The 18489-nt window shown below is 26.9% G+C and overlaps 1 protein-coding gene across 1 annotated transcript in view; it reads left to right on the forward strand.

Annotated features, from left to right (window-relative positions):
* The first annotated feature begins 548 nt into the window (after positions 1 to 548).
* Positions 549 to 18489, forward strand: part of LOC107455043 (nose resistant to fluoxetine protein 6) — a 35927-nt gene continuing 17986 nt past the window's right edge. Inside the window, exons 1-5 of the mRNA XM_043049094.2 lie at positions 549 to 951; positions 11461 to 11705; positions 16275 to 16386; positions 17740 to 17827; positions 18113 to 18219. Of these exons, the coding sequence (XP_042905028.1) occupies positions 684 to 951; positions 11461 to 11705; positions 16275 to 16386; positions 17740 to 17827; positions 18113 to 18219 (820 nt within the window). The 5' untranslated portion in view covers positions 549 to 683. The remainder of the gene's footprint in view (positions 952 to 11460; positions 11706 to 16274; positions 16387 to 17739; positions 17828 to 18112; positions 18220 to 18489) is intronic.

An 18489-nucleotide genomic window follows, 5' to 3' on the forward strand; every position in this document is an offset into this window, starting at 1 on the left:
GGTAATTTGTTGCGGTTATTTCTTGCGGTTATGTAATAAAAATTGTTAAAAAGGATTTTCATTAACGAAAAGTGGTTTTCATTGATGAAAATTTTTAAACTACTGCCGATTTATTGTCTTATGAAATTAAAACTATTAAAAAACATGACTAAACAGTTTGTATGTATATNGATATATATATATATATATATATTTTAATGAAATGAAAGCTATTATTATTCGTTTCACAACAAATGAAAACGACAAAGAATTTTAACAGAAAGGAGTCATTTTAAATACATTGAAGATAAACGAGACTGTTTAAATTTCAACTCTTTAAGTACAAAAAAAAATTGAATTTACGATAACCTTCATCCTCTCAATTACACGCAAAATAAGCAATTCATTATCTTGTAAAAACACGTAATAAAATAAACTAATAAAACGTCTAAAATTAATCACTTTCAACTTCAATAAGTCATTCTGGGTTTCTGTCTATTTTAACCCTACAGGACGGGTTAAGAGGCCCAATCGAGGTGCGGAAATCTTCCCTTAGGTAGGAAAAGGAATTTCTTGACCTTCAGAAGCTTCGATTTCAAGGCTCTGGTGAGGCAATGCTTTGAGGAACAACTCGTTCAAACTCTTCTGTTTCATTTGTGAATGGAGATCATTTTCTCAAAAGCTTGAAAGATACCTGTCTGAGGATGAAGTGGATGTGGGTGATACTGATGTGTTTGATGGTGAGTTGTGTTTCGAGTGAGGGAAATGTAACGGATGGTGCGGAGGAAGATCCTGTAGAGACTTTCGAACAGGCTGAAAAAAATTTGAAAGCTGATGTTGGAAATGTGATAAAGAAACTCCTTCCGCATCTTTTAAGGGGAGGGTCGGAAGCTAAAATATCGGGGCCATGTACATCCAGTATTATGAAGATTATTGGTGGAGTTCGTCAGCTGAAAGAGTGGGCGTTAAGATGTAAGTTTTTTCTCTGAGTACATTTTTTAGCAAATTTGAACGATTTAATAGGAAAGTACTAAAACATAGAATTTTTTTCATTATTTTTTTAAGGAAAGATAAAATAATGCTGAAAAGATATTTAAAAAAGATAAATCGTGGATATTTTAAGTTATGCTAACTTGCAAAGATAAGTAATTGTATTAATGTACTTCAAAATGTTAGCTTCAGAATTAAATGTTAACGTTGCTCTAAATGTTCTCAGATATTATTAGTTTCATTTTACACTGTAAAATAAATTAAATTTTAACCAGACAATTGATCTAAAAAGTAACATAATAAAGCTGAAAACAGCGTTTGAAGCACATATATTAAAACTATGAAAAATAAATACTTGTTTTATTAGTATGAAAAACACAATCAATATAGATATTACAATATCGGAAGTAAAGTTTCTTAAAAAGGGATCAGAAAATAAACATCAGGATGGTATTGTCAGAACCATCAGAAAATGAATATCAGGATAATATTGGTAAGTACTGAATTGTAGCTCGAATGTGGGTGCCAGGTTGATGACATAATTATATTACTAGTGTTTCAAACATTGCTGTTGGTTTTAATTATGTTTAATAATATTAGAGAGTTATCTTCCGTTATTTTCTGGAGAAAAAAAACGCAATAATTGGAGAGAATTTTTGATGGAAATTTAAAAATCAGTTTATGATTACAATTTTAAATTAAGCATTTCGCGGATTTTTTTTAATTGAATGAATTTTTTATGCCACTTGTTTTAAATATTTGAGATGACTTCAAATTTAACATTAAAACTTTGATAATAATCGAATTCTATTTAAGGCGAAAAAATTTTCAAAATGTAAGGTTTTATATAGAATTGAATAGAAAAATATATCAGTATTAGAGGACCTGTTCTAAATGTTCGAAGACTATAAAGAATATTATTCCCTCTGCTGTAATAAGCCTATTTGAAGCTGGGCTACTCTCTAGAACAAATTTGATATACTATAAAAGAATAAGGATCATTTTGGTTCTAATACCGTTCGAAAATAATTATCGTTAAGGAAACGCTGTATCAATCTTTTTCACGGAATTTAAAAATGTATGTAATGATCAGCAACCTTACATTTGAGTGTGAATGATAATTTCATTTTATTTATATTATTAATGCTTATAATTGCATAAACTATTATTGATATTTTCTTTTTAATCACAATTAAGGTACATGAAGTGATTTTAACCCTTTGACGCAGAATTTTTATTAAGCATATTTTTCATTATTTTGTGCTAAATCAAAATTAATGAAAACTATAAACTATAGACACCTGTGCTTTCTTTTCTGCGTTAAAGGTAAAATCTTCCAAGCTTCATTTACAAACAATAATTTTTTTTTCCAATTTACATTTATTTACACTTATTTAGATCTAAGAGAATTAATTTTTCCTCATTGGAATTTCCTTAATTTATAAAATCAGTTAATAATAAATTTTTGACTATGAATGAATAAAAAACCTACTATTAAAATACTTTTGTTCGATTTTAAATTTTGCTACAAATATAATTCCGATTATTTTGGAAAGTATTACACAGTTTTTTACAATTTAGATACCAAATTATAAAGATAAAAATATAAATGAATAAATTATATAGCCTGTAATTAAAGCACCAGAAAGAAATATGCAGAAGGGAAGCCGCCCGCTGTCCCATCTGCGTAAAAAAGTTAAGTATAAGTTATATTTGCAATGTTTTTATTTTCACGACTTAATTTCAAAGTTTCTCTTCCGTAATCATATTTTATCTGTATACTATCATATTTCTAATAATTATATACCATACATGTACTTATTACATTCATACTAATCATACATTACATATTAATTACTTACCACAAACTAATATTGTATGGCTGAGATGCCATTAGATAATTTTTAATTTTGTTAGGTTGCAGTAATTTTGAAAAAAAGCCTATCTGTAAGTAATGTTAATTTAATGCTTAATTATGCAAATGCATATTTACTGATAAATTAGGTCCCGAAATCGTTTCATTGAAAATTTTATAGATAAAATATTATTTTCAATTTATCAAAATTTAAAAAAAATTCATTTATGTTGTTTTTTTTAAAAAAATAAAATAATTATTTAAAAAAAAATCGGATTTTTTTAAAATCTGAAGTAACAATAACAAAAATTTTTTAATTAAAAAAATATATTGAAAAAAATGGTAGGAAAGTAAAAGCAATTTAGTTAAAAAATTATTCCCTTTATAATTTTTAAGTGAGCACAGTTATAAGAATAAAAGAAATATGATCAGTTTTGTTTTAAAAATTTATTTTGTAATTTTTATTTTAGAAAAAATAATTATTTCAGACATCGTGTTTATTCAGTAATTCTATCTCAACTGTAAAATGTCACTGCACCATTACTAATTAAGCAAATAAATAAACATATTTCGAAAATAATTAAATAATTTATTACAATATATATGAAACGTTTCGTAGCTATTTTTTTTTAAATAAATTTATTTAATTAAATTAAACAAAGAAATTACTATGATAAAAAAATTTATAAATTTCTTAAAATATTTAAAAAAAATTAAAGCAATGCTCGTTATAAAAAGTATCACACAACTTTATATTGTGTTAATGGAAATATTTTCAAACACTTGGAAAAAGAAAAAAGAAACACAATTATATATTTTAAAATAATTAAATTTGATCTTGCCCTATATTGAAATAGGTTGCCGAAATATTTCGTGAATAGTAATTTTATTTTAATACGAAGGTTAAGTGTCACATTACTTCAGTTACTACTTTTTTTCTGATATTTTATTCAAAATATAAATACAAGGTTGAAATTACTGAAATCGCTCGTTAAAAGTCAAAACATCGAAAAGTATCGCAACATATAATGAGTTTTGAGAATCATGTATACAGCTTGACTGCATATAAATGGGTTTTAATTGAATATACGTACATAAAAAACAATTTGTTTTCGAAAATGCTTTACATTTGAAATGTTACACATTTATTTATAAATAAATTTAAGTTTTTACATTATTATGAAAATTATATTTAAATTATGCAATTTTGTTATAAACTAATTGTATTTCAGAAAAAATAATATAAAAAATTTTACTAAAGGAAAATTTTTTTAATATCAAAGCAATCTTATGTTATCATTTAATAATGTGTAATGAATATTGTACTGCGAAAAAGAATTTGGACAAAACAGACATATGGTAAAATTTACAGTGCTTCTGGCTCTATGGGACGTCAACAGCTCGGCATTTTTACTGAAACGTTTTAGTAATTATTTTGGTAAAATTAATAATTATAGTTTTATATATATGATGATTTAAACAAGTGATAAAAATTTTTGCAAATGTGGTACTTGTATTGATGTATTGATAGTAAATTTTAATAATAGTACTATTCTTAGTAAAAGTGTGGTAATAAATGTTAGTACTTTTATCAGTGATACTTGTTTAATTTTCATGATAATAGTAATTTTAGGATGATGAACTTGGTAAAAAAACCATTTATTTAGTTTTCTGGTTGGTAATAAGAACTACAATTTTGAAAACGAGAGTTTCTGGAGAATCATTACCATATATTTGGAAAAATTGCGAAATGAATCATTTGTATTCCCTTTTTTGGTTTATTATTTATAAAATTTTGGTTTTATTAACCTGAATCATGTTTTTTTTGCCAGAAATTTAATTACCATGCAATATGATAATTCTAAGAAAATTTATTTTCTCCGAGTGTATTATTGTAATGTAGAAAAAATATCCTTGTTATTTATCATAAAAATAATTTAAAAGAAGATAAGTATGATGTATCAGAAGCGAAAATTTCAAAGATACACACCACTTGCTATTGCAGATGCTAGTTATACAAATTAAAACTAAATTTCAAAATGTGCTGAACTATCATATCAATAAAATTGAAAAAAATATTAAATAAAAATAAAATATGTTGTTGTTACTCATCCCCCTGTTGTCGGAAAGACTACTCCAGGGGCAAAAGATTCCGTCGCCTGAGAAGATCGAACTATAGAAAAGTTAATTTATTTAAAATTAATTTTCTTTTTTAAAAATTAGCTGATTCAAGTTTAACGAAATTGATTATTTTTTTCAATGAAAAAACTTATTGCATAAAATTTATTCCGGTTTACTTATTGATATGTGGAGTTCAAAAGGCCATGATTTTAATTATATTTTATAATTTGTACAATTTCAATGAACTACATAAACAGTAGTAGCGAGATTTTCTTGGGCATTTCTCATTATAATTCATGTTTTATTAACTTATATGGTAATTTTTGAATAAAACAATATACTTTATATTTATGTTGAGAAACTGAATTTTTCAGATTATAAATTTCAGCAACTGTTTCCTTTATTACTAATATAATATTATATAACATATTCACTAAAATACACTACTTATATCTAGATATACCTTTAAAATTGTACATGTTGCTATGAATTACACATATGTACTAACGTCATAATATAAGCGATATCTGAATGATATTTATTTATGATGATTTACTGTTTTTACTTTCCCAAAGTATAAAAGTAACTTTTTTTACATCTACAATTAGAAAGATTTGAAACTATTATCATACTAAAATTGTAAATAAAAATTAAAACAATTAAACAAATGTTACTTTTATGTACCCAAATGATATTTTTTGCAAAAAAAAGTACGACGCTATAAATTTATTTGAGCAAATGAAAAAAGTTTTTAAAAAAATCAGGAAGATGCTTTAAATTTAAAACAGGAGTTAAATCTAAAGGAACGAAATAAAAACAAACACTGCTAAGGAAATATGAAAAATAAAGGAAGAAAAAAACGTACTATTATATATGTGGGCACTTCATGATCTCTAACAAAATTTCAAATGCACAATTTGGAAAAAAATTTAATATCCCTTTCAATTATTAAAATAGAATGTCTGATCATTTGTTGATGAAAAATTAAGCATTTATATTGTTTTCGACAATTCTTGTTTTAAGACACTGTGAAAATGGTATAGTCAAAGCAACATAAAAATGCAAAATTTTCCGTGTTTCTAGCTCTTAGGATTTGATAGTATGTTATAAAATTTTATACCTTAGAGCATGGTGTAAAAACCATTTATTCGGTTAAATGAATTTTTTTTTCTTAATAAGATTTAATAATGGTGTTAATATGACTTCCAGTTTTAAAAACCAGAATTTTCTTAACCGATACCAGATGTACGGAAAACTTAACAAATGAATGAATTTTGTTTTTTGTTATCAGATAAATGTTATATTTTCCGGAAAAGTCATTATCATACAGTACGGCAATTTTATCGGAATTTTTTTCTCCATGAAGTGTTTGAAAAATCACTCACTAATCTAGATTTTAAAGCTAAATAACAAATTTTGTCAGCTTGAAAGAAGTAATCAAAGGTTTAGTTTCACCAGTTTTAAAGTGTTTCGCACTTCTTAATAATTATTATAATTTTAATAATATATTATATAATACTATACCTTAAAAGAATAGAGAAGTTTTGAAATTTATATATAATTCTGAGTAACAATTATTTCCCGAATTTCATTTGTAACTGATGTCGCAAATTCAATAGAAAAATATCTTTGCTTTTAGAGTTTTGAACGCATCATAAAAATGTTTTTACCAAAATATGTTTTTTCTTCACATCCGTTTAGTGAAGTCTCAAGGTATTGTTTTCAAATTATTTGTAAACATTTATATTTCTAAAGCTAAAGAGAAAAAGAATTATTATTTTTTCTTTTTACATCTGTATTCGTAACTTTAGTCTCTTTGCAAATAAATGGTTTATTTTTCTTGAAAAAACTACCTATTTACCTACCTATCAAATTCCATTAGAGTACAAATTATTTTATTTCATAGTATTGTATTTTTAATTTGATTGAAACTAAAATTTTTTAGAGCATATAACTCTAAAAATAAGTAAAAAGTATATTTTGCGAAACGCTTGTACATTTAAAGAAATGAATCGAGTTTCTAATACTAAATTTAGACAAAAACATTTGAAATTATTTATTTTTAAAACGACAACGAAAAAAATTATAAAAATAAAAATTTAACATTTAACTTTTTCTGGTTTTTTGAAAAGATAAGCAGTGCCTTTCAAGAAACCAGGTTTAATTTTCACTTTGGATCAAATTTTAACTTTTGACCAATTTTTTTGAAGATCGTGTTCAAATAAATCATAAAATGATACATTTTAGTTAGTAAAAGCATATTCTGGAAATATAATTTTTATTTCCCATAAAATCTGGTTACGCAATCATACGGTAAGTTACTGCAAAATTAATTAAAATTTAATAAAGCTTCGAGGTGAAAAAAATCCCTAAGAATTCACTTTCACTGAAAATGACTCTTCCCTTTTTTAAAGTAATTACATAATGTCTATGCATACAGGTCGATAAAATCTTTAATATTTCATGAAAATTAATTGCTTGAAATTTTTTGATATTTCATTAAAATCACAAATATTTATTATTTCATCACATGGATGTGTTCTGAATTTTAAGAGTGGCCGAGGCCTTCAAACTGCACTATCAAAACTATCAAATGGGAACTAAAGTTAGATTTAACCAGGGTAAAAAGATCTTCCTCGTTTGTGGAAAATGCAATATCTCGAATTCCGCACCCATTCACTGATTTCTAATTTACAATCCAACGGCTTTTAGCGACTCGCTCTCATTTTTGAAGATTTCCCTCTTTGTTGGAGTAGAAGGCAATTAAAATGCGAGCCATTATTTATTTTAAAATTTGTTACTTAAACTGAAAAAAAAAGTCTGAATTCATGTTTTTTTTTTCTTCTTTTTTTCTTTTTTTTAAATTTTTTCCTTTTTAATACCAAAGAAGAGAAAGGGTCGTTAAAAGCCACTGTATAGAACAATTGCCTCCCGATCATCTCCTCACCTGCCTTGAACTTGTGAGGGAAGGTTTGAAACAAAAGACTCCTTCATGCTTTGGGTTTTCTGAATGCATACGGACTCATAGCTAGTTTAGCTTATTATCTAGACCAGTTAAGATAAGAAACAACAACGTTAGCATTATTTCATCACTTTCTTTTTTTTCTTCTTAGTTTTAGTTTCATTTGAAATATATTTGTGTTCATAGGTAAGAAGATTTTTCAGTTATTGAATATCCCTAAAATGTTTTAGTTTTGGCTATATTATTTAAGTACTTTATAATAATACTACCAGATTACAAACTTTTTCGCTTCAAAAATAAATAAGCAGGAACTAACAGTCGATATGCTTTAAGCGCCCAAAAACAGGGGCCCATTTTCAAGACTTACCAAATGCGAATGAGAAGGAAAAAAGTGATTTGAAATATAAAACGTAAAGTTGCCAACGAAAAAGGGAAAAATAAAGGTCAGAAATAAAAACAATCTTGATGCCCTGGAATCTTGTTTTATGCATATAAATGCTGATTGCCTTGTTAACGACATTAGTTCCTCACCAGATCCCCATGGCACGTGGAAATGCATTTTACCCTGATTTACCTTTCTCGGTCACTGTAGTTTTTCTTGTTCTGTTTTTTATCTTTTTTCTTTCTCGGCTTATGTGATTTTTCTAACTTTCGCTTCTCACCTTTATTTTTCTATTTTTCGGCGGAAGCTTTAAGTTCTTTTTTTTTTGTTTCAAATCACTTTTGTTTCTTTTCACTCACGGCCGGCAAGTCTTAAAAAATGGGTGCCTGTTTCTGAGCGTTTTAAGCACGTCGATTGTTATTTATTATTTATGTATATTTGAAGAGAATGAAGTCTTTAATCTGCCCCTTCAGTTTCTTAGGATTAATTTTTAAACTTTATTGGTTAATCCATGAAATATCTTATTTCAGATGCTTTGAACTGCTTTTTTACAAAGTATTTAAGCAAGGTTATAGTCTAATAATTTTTAAAAACAAATAAGATCCATAGTTAATATTCTCTGAAATGTCTTAGCTTCTATTTCAATAATTAATTAAGCAATATTTATAAACAAGAAGGTGCCCTATGTAGGACTTACTTTTTTCAAATTTTATAAACTTAAGTCAATACTTTTACATTATTTTTTTAAAATCTTTTTTGAATCTAAGAAAGATGATTTATGTTGTACATCTCATTATTATCAGAAACTATCAGAAACTGTCAATTAAGAGTTTAAAACTCTTTGTTTCAAATTTAAGTAAATTGAGGAAGCTTTTAGCAATTGTTTTTATATTTTTTTTATTAATGACTGACACAATGGAAGATTGAGTTACTTAAACAACAGGAAAAATAAAGCAAAATCGACGAAACTATGCGTTTATGTTTTTTTTTTTTTTTTTGCAATAGCTTTTTTTTAACATGAATAAACAGGAATGTTATTTTTTCCCAACATAGCTCTTTAGAATTGATGTTCTTATTGTTCTTTCAATAATGATACATGAATTTACTCTAAATGTAGCATAAAAAGAGTTTAAATCTCATATAAATATTATGTTTTTAACTATACCCAGTAACAAGATTGAACAGGTGTCACAGGAAACCTTGTATATAAAACCAAATTTATTTAAGAATCCAAATAAACCAAATTGATTTAAGAATTTTAGAACACTAAATATTGAATTTTTTTTCACTTCAAATAAAATATTTTAAAGAATTGGTGCTTTCATTGTTCTTTCAAAAATGATGCATAAATGGACTCTAAATGAAGCTTAAAAAGAGTATGAATATCATACAAATCTAATGCTTTTAACTGTACCCAGTAACAAGATTAAACAGTGGTTTCAAGAAACCTTGTGTATAAAACCAAATTAATTTAAGAGGAAATTAAATAAATTTTTTAAAAGGAAACTAAATTTTTTATTTCATTTCAAATAAAATGTATCAAAGAATTGGTGGTTCTGTCATAATGTTACATAAATTGACTCTAAATGTATCATAAAAATAATTTAAATCTCATACAAATCTAGTGTTTTTAACTTTACCAAGTAACGAGTTTGAACAGTTGTCGCAATATTACCTGGTTTTTTGGTATTCCCATAGAGTCAGAAACATTTGACCACATTCTGGTAGTTATAACCATACTTTTTTTTTCTCGGAATATGGAGCCATTAATTTTTATTAAAAATCCACATGCAAGATTTCATTATTACACACAACAAAATTTTCTCCATGTTGAATAATCATTCAGTTCGGCTGCCTGGTTTTATCAAATTTTAAACAGATTTTTTGTTTCGATTACGATATTATATTTTATTGCTGATACTAAAATTAAAAAAATGAATAAGAAAAATATTATTTTGTTGAAAAAAATAGTTTTTTTTAAGGTAATAAGGATTTTGAATGTCATGTCACTGCTCTTTAAAGCATTGTTCAGTTACTGCAGAGTTGGTTTTTTAAAATGCAGAACTAAGTAGGAAAAGGCATATCTAACTTCGCCAAAAGGACTAAAATATTTATTAAAATGATTCTTATAAAGAAAAAGGCATTTTAATGTCTAAATAAACAAAGAAAAATACAATTACTTTACAGGAATAATTGTTAAAATAATTTTAAAAACTAAAATTTATATGTTATGATGTGCAAATTATTAAAAAAAATGAACTCTTGAAAAGAATTTAACTTATAATTTTACAATATTTCTGAACAAAAAGTTGACTTACTTTTTTCTTATTATATTTTATAGATCCTATTTTAAATCATTATAAATTAATAAAGTTATAATATGTACTGTAAAAACTACCATACCAAAATACAGCAGAAATTAATCGCATTTTGGGTGCATCATCCGTAGAATCCATCTAAGCGTAACATCCATTTTTAACGAAAAACATTATACCGTACTCTTCACACTAATATTTATTTTGTTAGAGTGATTCCGTGATTTTACTGTAATTATTACTGTAAAAATTGTGGTATATCATATTTTTTATTCAGTAACATGTTTTATGGTTAAAAAGTAACGGCATCAAAAGTGCCGGTACTTTTTACTGCAACTGATCGGGAAATTTCTACAGTTTGCACAGTGGTGAAATTCTTCTGTAGAAATTTTGCCGCTTAAACATGTAATACTACAGTCAACAAAATAATGTATTAATTACTTAATCAAAAGTCTAGTTAAAAGTTAATGTCCTTTAATGTTATTATTGATTTTTTTTATTCCCCTCCATACTTCTAGAACTAATGAAACATATTATTAAATTCTTGCATCAATTTTCAAAATATATATTCATCATGTAAAATCTGTAAATTTTGAAAAATCCATAATCACATGTAAAATCTATAAATTTTGAACAGTTTGAAAAAATGAATAAATTTTATAAAAACAATAAAATATTTATTTAATGATCAAAAAATAATGAATTGTAAGAGAAAAATTAAGGTTTGCTTATCACACTATTAAGTTTTTCCGTATGTAGAAACTCACAATTAATAATAAAAAATTATTGACTATACACATTAGAAAGGAAGCATTATTGAATTTAAAAATTTCGTCCTTTTTTTTTAATTTCTTAGTCATTGATGCTACGGGTAAGATACCATCAGGAATACTGGAAGGAACGTCCGTTTCACTTGGTGACTACGATGAGTGTCTTGATATTGAAGTTGGCAAGAAGGATGTGCAACCGAAGAAGCCAGACGATGTTTTATTCCGGGGTCAATACTGCTTACTTGAAAACCACAGACCCGAATCAATACAAAGAGCAATCGACGATTTTCAAAATGGAAATAAGGAAACACCAATTTCTAAAACCAAAACTGTAAGTAACAGAAAATTTTATACTAACTATATTTTTTTTTGTCTGTTGAATGCGTATTTCTGGGATAAAAGTACTGAAACACTAAAATAATGGCTCATAGTGTTGGGAATGTTAGAACTAAGTGAGACTAAAATTACGTACTTTTTCTTAAAATTTAAGTATTTTCCTTTTTAAAATTTTTTATTGCCTTATGAGAAAATTATTTTGCCAGAGGATCATCATGCATAAAATAATGAAATAATACAGTGATACAATTGATTATAAGCAACTAATCATTAATAATTGATAGTTGGAAGTTGATTATCAATAATTTATTATTAAAACTTCATTACTAATAATTGATTTTTAAAAATTGATAATTAATTCCCAATTTTTAGAATTTAACTATCAATAAATTATTATTAATGATTGTTAATAATTTTGGAATTAATAATTGAATAAATGGACATAATTTAGCAAAATTCCTTTAACGTGTGCGCTTAAATTAAATAGGGTTTTAATGTATAAATATTGACGAAGTACAACTGTATTTCAATTAAATTCAATTAGATAATGGTTTGAATGAAAATGAAAGCTACGCATTTCTATTTATTTCCCTCATAGGTATTGAATTGTTTTGGGAGCTTAGAGGACATAGTTACTCCGAAAGATTTTAGCGTGCACCAGTCACCATTTAATAAACGGGAATTCGTCGGCCGTCTGTATTCGAACACATGTCCTAACGAACACGGGCTAAACGTCCTACCAATCAGGCTATCCCGACAGAGAATATGTAATCCATACACTTTCAATTCAGTTTTGAAGCTATAAGAAAGTAAATTATTATCTACAGATAATTTTTATGTTATAATAGATTTTATGGATTGCTAAATATTATTTTACAAAGAAACATTTGAAATGTAACGCGAGAGTTATTTTCTGAATCGTAAATACTCTAAGATATAAACTTTGAATTGAAAATTAGTATACATGCATCGATTTGAACAAAAACATATCGTGAGACGTTGAGACTAGGAAATTACTACAAACTAAGCTTGTCTACGTATAACATTGGTTTTTTTAATGTTACATAGAAGTATATAACTTTAAATTCTGAAACAGATGATTGATAAACTTCGGTAAAATGTACAGTATGAATTTTACAGTATTTGAAAAATGAATTTTACGATAAAAAGTAACGGCACTCTGTGCCGTTACTTTTTTACTGCGAAACCCATGTTTTACAATTCGGAATTTTTGTTGCTTGTTAGTTTTGCAATTTTGTAGTTTTGTAGTTTGTATTTTTTTTTTTCACTCAGGAGATTTTAACGCATGGGATAAAAATCAACGTTAAAAAAGAAAAAAAAAACTTAAAACAGAAGCAAACAACATTTAGTACGTAAGGGGTTGAACTTGAAATAATTTGAAATGTAAGAATAAATTTAAGATTACGAAGATAAAAAAAACAAACCTATTGGAAAAATAAACTGGAAAGTAATTCGGTTAATATTTCAATTTTCTCTTTTGTCAAAGTTTTAAGGTAAAAATTGTAATGGGATTTTCTGATATTGCGAAGGATCTAACTAAGCTTTGAAGAAATTGAAAAGCATTAACATTTGAAATATACTTTTTTAAAGCATTAAAAATATTTTCTCAACAATATTTTCAAAGAACAAAATGTTTTAACAAACAATGAACAAAACATTTCAAGTTTTATGACGAATACAACAAAATTACTATTTTAAGCAGTTTAAACATTAATAATGTATGGTGCTTTTTTTTGATTGTTTTCTTTTTTCTTCTTTACAGCGTCAGTAAGTTACACACTGCGTAAGCAATATTCGGTTCTAGAAACCAAATATTTCATATTTGCCCGCAAACTATATAACAAGTATGACTCAAGGTTATCACGAAGTCCTGAGTTGTTTTCTCCATGGTATTTACATTCTTCCTTGACAGCAAAAAAATTAAATACTTGGAATATATACCACGAAACAAAATATAAAATTTTACACTAGTAAAACACTGAAAATTAAAAAAGATATGTAGATACCAAAAATATCAAATCAGTAATAATGATCATTTTTATCGATCTAAAATACTTTATCTATTGCATAACTTGCCATAGTTTGGCTGCTGATATTAAAAGAATTACAATACCTCAAATTATCGAAATTCAGTTTCGAGACACTATTGTCACTGAGAAGGTAAAAAACATAAATTGAAAGGTTTTAAAATTGTAAAAAAAATCTAAGAGAAAGAAAAAAAGTATGGTCAAACAAACAAGAATGTGATTAAACTTTCCGTTTTTATGACTTCATGAAAACACCATTAATGTCTGTAATTGTAACCTTTGTTAATGCTTTTAAGTAAGACTAACAACCAAATATGGTTTTGAAATATGTGGTAATAAAAATTATAATTTTGAAGACAACAATTTTTGATAAACAATTACATTTCGAACAGAAATATTACTTAATGAACTGCTTAAAATCCGTATTTTTTTTGGCTTTATTTCCCAGCAGTTTTGTGTTTCTTTCACCGGAAATGTCATTGCCATATGATACAGTAATTTTACCTGAAATTTTTTCTTTCTGTAAAAATGGATGCAATCACTCACGAGATAAGCTATATTATTTTTGGGTTGGAAAATTTTGAAATTAAATTTGATTGGAGGAAATTAGGTATTTAATTCATAAATTCAGATAATACATTTTAAAAGAACATGAAATAGTTTCACAGTTTGAATATCGCCGTTTTTGATTGACGTGCAGGTTGATTTTTTTTGAATACGTATTTTTTTTATCTTACTTGGTTTCTTAACGTACACTGTAACAAATTCAAGATCAAATAACGATAAAGAGTATCGGCATTCAGGTTGCCTGTATTTTTTACAGTAAAATCAATTTTTACCGGAATATATGTTAAGGAACGAAACATATGATGAATCGTAATTTTTAAAATTATCACTTTAAATCAATAAATATAACTGTAAAAAATAGCGCATAAAGTTTTACTCTAAAAATTAGATTTTACGGTGAAATAAATTTTACGGATAGTGCACCCAAAGTACCGGTACTTTATACCGTAATATAATTTTTAATTTTCCACTGCTCAATAATGAGTATCATTGCTTTTCTGTTGTTATATTCATATATTTCTAACCATTAAGATTTGTAATCATAACCGATAAGTCCGTTTTCCTCTGAAAACTTAAAGCTTTTTTAGAATCTCTTTCATAAACACTTGTTGACTTCAATTTTTTAAGTCACATGAAACTGCTATATAAATGTAAAAAAAATTATACTAAATGATTAAGCACTGTTAGAAATTTTCCAGTAAAAATGGTTAAATAACAATTTACTTGTTATTTTACCATATTCAAACAAAACAGTCAAATAACCATAAGTAAGATAATATTCAAACTGTTAACTGTGAGAGAAATCGTTTATTAACTGCGGCACCAACTAGGCCCACCTAATGCAGCGACGTAGTTCCTTAAAGCTGCATACATATTATAGCCGAGAGAACTACTCTGTGAATCTCAAGGCCGTCAGAACGGGGGTTCGATTCTCGGCGGTGAAGTCGCAATATTTCCTAACCACAACTCAACCACTACCTAACTCCAATGCCCATTACTAAACGAAAAGTCTAGAGCCAATGTGGAGGTTAACTTTCTTTCTTACGGTTTTGAAACCATGGTTAAAAAATCACATAATTTTGTATTAATGGTTTCTTAACCATACTGGTTTTAAAGCCAATCGGTTCATTTTAAATCATAGCATACAAGGCCGCTCGCAATAGTTGACGTGAGTGGTGTTATGCTTGTAGACAGTATGAAGCGCTTAGAGTTGTTGTTGCGTCTAGAGTTTTTTTCCAGGGAAGGTTCGCAAGTTATTGGCTGTTTGCATGGTGTATTAAATTGGTCAGAAATCGGTTTTACCTCACGGTTTATCAAAACCGTAAAGCGTACTTTAAATTTTATGATTAATTGAATGGACAGACTGCTTATGGTAATGTTACGGTAATTTTAGAATGAAAATTCTAACAGTAAGAAATACATTTTAGTAGTTTAAAGTAGATAAGAATAGAAAGTGCTAACTGCTCATACTCATCTCTACTATGATGTTATTCTTAATGAGAAAATTATGAAGAAGTTAACAATTTAAAACTAATTTCATTCGAATGAAAAAAAATCTAAAGTTAGTTTTTAATGTATTATTATTAACAATTACGTTATTATTACATAATATTATTCGCAATTTTATCGTATTTTTATTAACATTTTTATATTTAAGTTTAATGAAAAAATAAAAAAATTATAATATTACTTGTGCTTCAATTTTTATTTCAGAAAATGTTTACTATTCATAAGTCAAATTAAATATATTTATTACATTGCCTTCATAATTCTTAATTTAAATTAAAAATTATAACAATCATTAAAGCAAAAAATATTTACCCCTTTCTTTTTTAACTACCGAATGCATACAAATTTTAGGGGTACCCAAATTTTAGTGTGTATTTGTTCATATCAATACAGTGAACAACTTTATGCTATTGATTTACATTTTTACTTTTTATTTATAGTTTTTGAATATGCTGGTAAAATACAAACACTTGACTAATTCTACGTTCAAGTTGGGAATTTGCGTTCCATCTAAATGTACCGAAGAAGATGTGAGAAATATACTGAGTTCTGGTAACTACTTTTCTTTATTTCAATGTTTATTTTATATCAGAAACAATTTAAATGCATTATATGTTTAAATTATTTCCTTTACATTTCACTTTCAATTTAAAAAAATGTACTATATTTAATCCGAAATTTTTTTCAATTAGCTTATTCTTTTAAGAGATGCATGACCTTAAAGGCATAAGCAAAATAGAACTTGTAAATTTTAATTATATTATTATTACTACTATATTTTTCTAATTATTATAGTTTAAAGAGGTTTTAAGAGAGCGGCTAGGTTTCACTAATTTTTAATAGGCACGACAAGGTTTGATAACCATTCTGCCTTTTGCTTCATTATTTAAATTATCTAAATAAATTAATATACTATAACAAGTATTGCGAACTAACTGAAATAAATAATCTTTCAATTAGTGAAAAGGTTCCGACAGCTACACCAATCTTTAACGAGCGGACAAGATAAAACGATGTAAAAAAAATTTTATACCAAAATGCATTTATGAAACAAGCTTTGAAACTTTAAACTAATTCTCCTACACGAGCTTCGCATTCCATCATTAGTTAACTTGATTTGAAATATACTTTTAGTGTAAACTATAAGATTCCACTCCGAGAGTCACGTACCCAATGGCGCATATTAGGGGAAGAAATCTTGACTTCGGAGATCTTGTTTAGAGACCGAAAGATACCGAAGTGAAAACTTTCGGTATCGGTTCAGTTTTCAAAGATTGCGTTAGAGGACCCACTAGTTTTATAACCAAATTTGGCGCTATATTGCTGGTTTTAATGAGAGTTGGACAATCCAAACTCGACAGTCATTGACCATTAGCGAGTTAAGTCAGGAAGGTTCGCCTTTTGAGTGACAAGAGAGCACCACAGGGATGAATATTGGCTCAGAGCTCCACGGATAGATGGTAGCATTAGTCATTCGTGAGGCTACTTTTTCATTTCAGACATAGATCTGAAGGGAAAGATCCCTGTACCCATACAATCTTTGAGTTCAGCGACCGACCACAGAACTTTCGCTTCTACAGATGTTACGACTACGTATATCACATGCTCTCAGTGAGTCTCAGTGGATCGGATCTCGGATCGGACCCATTCTCCTAAGTACTGGACTACTTCGATTTGGTGTTATTTCGATTGTTAGATCGTGCTACAGATGTATCCAAGTTAGCTCAATTTAAATATAAATACACTGCACTTTATTGATTGATGTTTATTACATAAAAGTTAGTGAAATAAAATTCTGTTCATGTAAATTAACGTCAAAAAGCACGAAATAGTTTATATTTATAAATTGTGATTGTTTAAAATGTGGTTGTTATACAATGTGAAAAAAAAACATTTTGAGAACAGAAACTCTACGCCCAATTGGAAAGATTGAAGTCTCATACTGCGAAGTAAAAGAAGAAAAGGAAAAAACAAATGGGGAGCTCATTTTACTGTAAGTAATATTCTTAATGATATATTTCTTTTTGTAGTTCATATAACTTTTATTAGAAAGTCTGTGTAGTTTAAGTCTATGAAGGCAAATTTCTCACTTGTAGCGTTCAGTGTTAAAATCAGCGCTATTCATTTTTTTTTAAAAAATAGATTAAGGAAAAAATATTTTTCATTGCAATGCTTTATAATACATTAAGCTTAAATATATTATCTTTAAAAATATTTTCTGTTACCAACTATACAGACTCTATTTTAGAATAATGCTTAATATTATGACTCATTTCAGATGTGTTGTTGGAATATTTGTAATATTCATGATTGTAGGAACAGTATTGGACATGTATTTTAGATTGATAAATGAAAGCACTCAAAAGGAGAAAACCAAACCACTAAGTAAATATTGCAAAAATTATTTTCGACGAATTGAAAGCATTTTCTTGTTTTAATGTTGGGGAAAACAACTGAACTGTTATTATTCTCCGTTTTTCGAATGTATTCGTAGTTTTCCATATAGTTTGTAACGATTTTCTTAAACGCTTTCAGACCTTTTTTCCGAGTTACATTAAAATTAATTTAATGCATTTCCTTCTATCCTTGAAATCGCTTTAATGTATGTTCTCATTATGTTTCAATTTGCATTTTATTTTACCTGATTGGATACAG

Source organism: Parasteatoda tepidariorum, chromosome 4, assembly GCF_043381705.1.
Source record: "Parasteatoda tepidariorum isolate YZ-2023 chromosome 4, CAS_Ptep_4.0, whole genome shotgun sequence".
Taxonomy (NCBI): Eukaryota; Metazoa; Arthropoda; class Arachnida; order Araneae; family Theridiidae; genus Parasteatoda; species Parasteatoda tepidariorum.